Source organism: Fukomys damarensis, unplaced genomic scaffold (assembly GCF_012274545.1).
Source record: "Fukomys damarensis isolate Sample0158 unplaced genomic scaffold, DMR_v1.0_HiC HiC_scaffold_22, whole genome shotgun sequence".
Lineage (NCBI taxonomy): Eukaryota > Metazoa > Chordata > Mammalia > Rodentia > Bathyergidae > Fukomys > Fukomys damarensis.
The window spans coordinates 10176702-10183309 of record NW_022900934.1 but is presented as its reverse complement, the minus strand read 5'-3'; the positions used below and the strand labels follow the sequence as shown (position 1 = coordinate 10183309).

Sequence of the window (6608 nt, the reverse complement as noted above, 5' to 3'; positions counted from 1 at the left end):
GCGGTGAGGCTCCAGGCAGCGGGGCAACCAGGGCCTCTGCGCACGAATGCCTCCGCTTGGCACCAGGTGACGAGGAGCGGGAAGCCGGACGGGGCACGGGCGAGTGGCGGCCCAGGCAGCTGTCCTCGGCGAGACTGGTTCGAGGTGACATTATTGGCGAGGTTCTGGGGGAATAATGAGCAGGGATGTTTTGAAACTGGGGACAGAGGTCGTCCGGCCCGCCACCGTTGTTGGGCGAGACGCAGGGCGAGGTGTAGGGGGAGAAGGTGTCGGAAATGAAGCTGGCAGAGGAACCGCTGCTAGCGGGGCTCAAGCAAAGCGGCTCTGATGCAGAATGCGGATGCCTCATCTACACTCCAGATAGCCAGTGGAGACACCAAAAGGGCACACATTATGAATGAAGGCCATGGCCAGGAGCAGGCCTTCTCTAGAGCGCCCTACCAAAGTCTAAGACCTGACAAGCCCTGCAGGGGTGATGGCCCTTGGGTGTTAGAGGATCACGGGAAACACCTACAGATGTTCACAAATATGCCTTAAATTTCTTTTTAAATGCATGAGTTCAAAGTAATTAGTCAATTATTAAATTGTCAATAAGTTTCAGAAGATGAGAATCCAGTATCTACAACCTATCATTTATCATATCATGTCCAGCATAACACCCCCCGGCCAGGCCCGGCTGCTCCAGCAGGAGGCCGGCGTCTCTCATGCGGAGGGGCACCCCTGCCTGGATCAGTTCGTGGGACGGAGTGATCTCGATCCGAGGGCTCAGGCCCGAGGCCCCCGCTGGCTTGGCCGGGCTCAGAAAGTTCTGGGGCCCTACCCTATCCGGCTCTCCGAACCGGCCGGGGGGCTCGCCAGAGAGACTGGCGAGCGGGCTGTATGGCTTGAGGCCACAGTCCGGGACATCATCGGGGTATGCGAGTCCGGAGGGTGGGCTGGCGACCTTATGTGCATTCGGCTCTTCTGGAAAGAGAAGGGGGAAGGAGGGGTCTTTTAAGCCTCTAAAACAGAACTCCCGTGCACAGCCATCTCAGGCTGGGTTTTTCTCTCCTGCCATTTCTTTATTTTTTAAAATCCCAACCACCATGATAAATCCCAAACTAGAGCCTCAGGCCCTCACCCAGGGGAAAGTGAGGCCGCTTCACCCCAAACTCCTACAAGACAGAGATAAGAGAGGAGCAACGATGTACAGAGGTTCCCAGAGGCGCTGAATTAGTGGGAGGCCAAAGACCCTGAGCAGAAACTCACTTAGGTCACAACCCGGATCGTGCCGTCCGGCACACCTGCAGCGGAGAGGGTACTTACCCTGCCATCACGTGAGGCCTCCAACCTCCCGCCTGCCTGGGGTTATCTTATGTCACTGCTGGCCACAACCCATTAAACGATTTCCTGTCCCAGCAGCGGCCATGACCCGCTGCTTGAAAAGTGCTGATCTAGATTCTTCTCGTCATTTGCGTGCATGATGTGACTGCAGGACGCAGAGACAGGCAGCGCAGGCTGTGGCTGTGGCATCCCACAGGAGCACCACATCCAAACCCTACACGTTCCCACCCAAGTACAAGAAGTACCTGGATTCAGAACCAAGCCTGGGTCTCATCAGCTTCATTTTATCGATGAGGTCCCAGGAGGGGAAGAGATGCACCGAGACGACACAGAACTAGCAGGCCCAGAAATCCTGCAGACCCCAAAAGCAGGATCACAGAGGCAGAGTCTTCTAGGCCATGAGCCTTAGAGCCAGTGGGAGCGGAATTACCTAAATTCTTGAATCTCGGCATTTACCCCAGGCTCTGCTGCCACCTAGAAAACACACGTGTGCCGCAGGGGGTGGTTCCAGATTATTCTGTGTCACCTAAGACACTGCCATCCCCCAACTCACACTGTCATTTTATTCCCAAGCCTGGCCCTCCCTGACAGACGCCCCGTCTTGCAGGCCTGCGCCCCTCACTGGATCCCGCTCAGCACCAGGCGCACAGGGCTACCTGGGAATCCTGTGCCATCAGCAGGGAGAGGTCTCTCCTCGGCCCGCTCCCCCTCAGGGCCCCCCACCTCTGCCTTACCCATCAGTAAGAATCCTCACACCCTAGCCATCAGCACATCCTGACAGCCCGCTGTCAATGGATAAAAGGTCCATGTCACTCCACGTTCACACCCCTACCCTCTCCCGTCTCGGGGGCCCCCGTTTTCCCCCAGGGTCCGGTCTCCATGCAGCAGCTTTTGAATCAGCCATTCTAGCGGCCCTCCAACGAGCCTTCCTGGATCCTTCAGCTAGGACCTGACATCTTGAGCACAGCTTTTCCCTGGGCCCAGGCTGGCTTAGCAAGAGCCCTGCTGATGTCATCACTAGTTTCCCAGCATCCCCGGCCCCGAGTCCCTGTGCCTGCTCCCACTCCCAGCCTCCCACTGCTGCTTCATTCCCACATCTGCTCAGACAGCACCCCATCGGCTGGCCCATCAGGAAGGGCACCTCCACCTGCTCCCTCCCATCTCGCTCCACTGGCACATCGACCAGCTCCCATCACATGTGCTATTAACTGTTTAGGGAAGCCACCCCACTAAACCAGGGCAGACTACAGCCATGTGGCCCACACACTGGTTTGTAAATAAAGTTTTATTAGAACACACCTATGCCCACTTACTTACACAGCGCCTAGGTCTTGCTTTTGTGCTACAATAGCAGAGCTAGGAGTTGTGACGGAGACCGTGCAGGCCACAAAGCCTAAAATATCTCCTATCTGGACCTTCATGGATGTCTGCTGCTCTGCACAGGGCTCAGAGATCCCCCAGGACTCCCTCTAAACTGTGGTTCTACATTGTCTGCCAAGCACCTGCCACAGGGCCTGTCACTTGCAGGCCCTCCATAAACATGTGCCAAGTAGCTGAGAGAGTGAATAAACACAGAGATTGTATCCAGGGCCAGGAACTAGACCTCTTCAGGAAACTGCACGGTGGCCTCCTGCTTCAGAGCCCCTGGGTAGACACTCAGGCCATTTTCAACCTCCTTGTGCCCCTTCTGGGTACTCTAGGCATCCAATTTGGCTGTGCTGGTCTCAGGGGGCTAAGTGGAGCCCCCCTCCAGGTAAGAGCTCCACAACAGTATCCCACAGTTCTTAGGGTAAAGATAAATGACTGTCATTAAGTCAGCCTGGCCAAGGCCTGTGCCTACCAACCTCACCTCTCCCCTTACCTCCCTACCTCCCTCTCTCCTGAAACTCCAGCCAAAATTGGAGTTTTGGAGAAACATCTACCACAGGACCATTGCACTTGCTATACCCTCTGCTTTAACAGCTCCTGCTACCCATCCCCTTTCTATATGACTACAACCACTCATGCCCATAAGTTCTCGGTACTCTCAGGGCTTCCTGGCTCTGTTTCTTGTACTTCTCCCAAATTCCAAATAAGCAACTGGGGTTATCTATTCATTGACTGTCTCTCCATAATGAGTAAATGTCCCTGGCACCTGGCTGGGTCCTGCTCACAAATGTGCAACACACCTGGCATAAAAGGGGCATGCGTGCACGTGCTTGGGCACACAAAGCAGATGGATACACAGGCTTCGCCGCCAGTCACATACAAGTGTCTTCAACCTGAGTACGCAGGGGACAGCAGGGGGCAGAAGGGAAACTCCTGACTTCTGTATTATGTAGAGAAAAGAAATTCACCAAACATTTTTAAATTTTATGGGGGGAGCAGAACATATGTATGATAATGAAACCCTGGTTTACGAAGCAGGAAGTTGAGAAGTGAGTCCTGCCCTGCCTCTGACTCGCTGTGTGAGGCTGGAAAAGTCCCCACCCACTCTGGGCCTCCACCTCCTCATTTACAACAGAACCGTGCAAAACCAGATGTGTCTCCGGGTTGCTTCTGGCTCTGGCACCTTTGCTTTTTGCAGCCACGGTGCAGGGCCTGCAGTTCAGCCAGTGCAGACTTGTCCTTGAACTCAACTCGCACACACGTGTGCAGCACACACACGCCCTCCCGGCAGGCAGTGGAGCGTGGATTTTCAGTCTGGGGAGGGACTGGCATCAAACCCGCATCTGGTGATATTTTCGAAAATTCACTGCCCGGCAAGCACCAAGAGCTTCTGAGCAAAGATGCCTGGCTCATCAGGAAAACCCCAGGGCAGCTGGTCAGAAACACCCCTTGGCGGGCTGAGGTGGGCATCACAGAAAGGCTGCAGGGGAAACAGCCACTGGGCCCCTCCCCAGGGCGAGGAGCAGCCCGCCTGCCCGCCCACTCGCTCTGGCTTTAATTGGTCCTCATAGCAAAGTTTTCCTTTTCTGTTTCTCTTTCCTCTCTCCATGCCCATGAATGCTAAACAGCAAGCAGGGACTAGGAAGGTAATTAATGATCACTGACTTCTCGGTCCACTGGGTATTTGACAGCGAGTCTCACCAACGGTGCATCATTAAAATATTTAAGTGGCCGAGATTCCCTGCTACTCCTAGGCCCTCTGGCTCACGGCCCATGCCGCAGCCAGCCACGGCGGGGGCAGCATCTCAGAGGCTCCACAGTTTCTCAGGAGGGATCCAAAAAATCTTGCTTTTCTTATCACTTTCGTGATCTCTGCTCCACCCTGCACCACCAGTAAATATTATTCAGTATTTCTATTTAAATTCACACGCATATTAATTCTCTTAATTTAAAAGGAACCTTCACACCAGCAGCGCAAATGGAAAATCAGTGTCACCTCCACACGCAGAATGTAGGGCAAAAGTAGAATGAAGAGAAAAGTTACTGAGCTCAGGGGAGACAGTGGGGGGCCAAGGTGGGCCTCAGCACCCCCGCTTTAAATTCTTTGGTTTAGCTGGTTTTTTTTGTGCCTGGTGTCACACCCAGGGCCTTAGCTGAGCTACATCCCCAGCCCTTTTTTATTTTCTACCCTGAGGCAAGGTCTTGCTGGGTCACTAAATTGCCCACCCCCACCCCCCACCGGCTGGCCTTGAACCTGTGATTCTCCTGCCTCAGCCTCCCAGAGTGCTGGGATCACCAGCAGGCAACATGCCCAGCTTCCCTCTCCCAATCCGGCCGAACATGCACAGATGTTGTGGGTAGAATTTGATGAGTTCTGTCAAATGTGAAGCAACCTTGTTTCTGCCGCTGCCATCAAGATGCTTACATTTCTGTGAGCTCACGAGGACCCGTGTGGCCCTGCAGGTAGGGGAGGGACACCAAGTGGGGTGGGTGTTACAGACGGGCAGCACATCACTGAGCCATCACTCCTACTTCACAGAGAAAACCACTTCCAGGGAGACCCCTGCCACCATGTGTCAGGCACCCACAGTGGCCACCTGCGAGGGGAGGCGGTGTCCAAAAGGAGGAGGCCGGAAGCCGTTATGGGGAAGTCAGAGGTGGCTGTTCGGTCCTCTGAGCCTCTGGCTGCCTTCCATTGTTCCTGACTTCCCTTTGCCTAAGTCGTGGCCACTTGCCCCGGAGGAGCTCCTCTCTGCTCCCAGACCCCCAGGGTCCTGGCTGGAGTCTGCCTGAAGAGCCCCCATCCATCTCCCCATCGGGCCTCAGAAGAGGTGGATTCACTTGCCCGAGTCCCACAGCTGGAACCGAGCAGGCCCAGGGCACCGAGCCTTGGTCGGGCGTCCTGTGCCCCTGAACGGCTGGCATGCCGGGTGGAGGATACTCTAGAGGGGCTCTGCTGGGTTCAGCAGCATCCCTGGCCTCTCCCCACTGACAGGGGAGCACTGACATCCCCGCCCCCGCCCACTGTGGCATCAGAAGTGCCTCTGGGCCCTGCCAGATGTCTCCTGCAAGGCACATGGTCCCCAGCCAAGGGCCACAGCCCCAGGTCTTGCACCCAGCCAGGAGGACAGGGAACCCACTGCATCACACCCACCCCACCCCCGCCCTCAGGGCTCCTGTGTGTCTGGGGAGACCGCTGGCCACTCGCCAAAGCTGCAAAGCAAGACTTCTGGGGAGCCACACACCCCCACAAGAGGCCTGCACAAGAGCTTGAGTGGCACAGAGGGTAGCACAGCGGGGGGACCCCGGCTGCTGTAGGACCCGGGGACACTCCGCATCCTGGTGGGGGGCATGGAGTGATGACACCGACCTGACAACTTACTTCATCCGGTTGTGATTATGAAAAGAAGGATCCTTTAAGGGAAAATTCTACCCTTCCCTGCTATGGTCGCTGTTAATGACTTGAAAGCTTGACACCTACAGGCTCCCAACCCTATCAAAAGCATTTAAGGGGGGGGTGTTATAAAAATAGAATGGGCCGGTCAGCAGTTCAGGAATTCTCCTTTCCCTCCCAGATTCTGCAGAGCTTAAGAGAGTGTATGAAAAGAAGGATCCTTTAAGGGAAAATTCTACCCTTCCCTGCTATGGTCGCTGTTAATGACTTGAAAGCTTGACACCTACAGGCTCCCAACCCTATCAAAAGCATTTAAGGGGGGGGTGTTATAAAAATAGAATGGGCCGGTCAGCAGTTCAGGAATTCTCCTTTCCCTCCCAGATTCTGCAGAGCTTAAGAGAGTGAGGGGGAGGTGAGCATGGCCTCCGTCCCCCTCTGGGCACCCTGCCGGCACCCTCTCCGTCCTCCACTTTGTGCTCCCGCCCCAGGCTACCTGGGATGGATGAGACCACTGAAGTGCTCG

At 55.3% G+C, this 6608-nt stretch overlaps 1 protein-coding gene across 1 annotated transcript in view; it reads right to left on the bottom strand.

Moving 5' to 3' along the window:
- The window catches only part of Nfatc2 (nuclear factor of activated T cells 2), a 95236-nt gene extending 94340 nt beyond the window's left edge, over positions 1-896 (bottom strand). The window contains 2 exon segments of the mRNA XM_033767068.1: positions 2-164; positions 821-896. Of these exon segments, the coding sequence (XP_033622959.1) occupies positions 2-151 (150 nt within the window). The 5' untranslated portion in view covers positions 152-164; positions 821-896.
- Between the last annotated feature and the right edge of the window lie 5712 nt (positions 897-6608).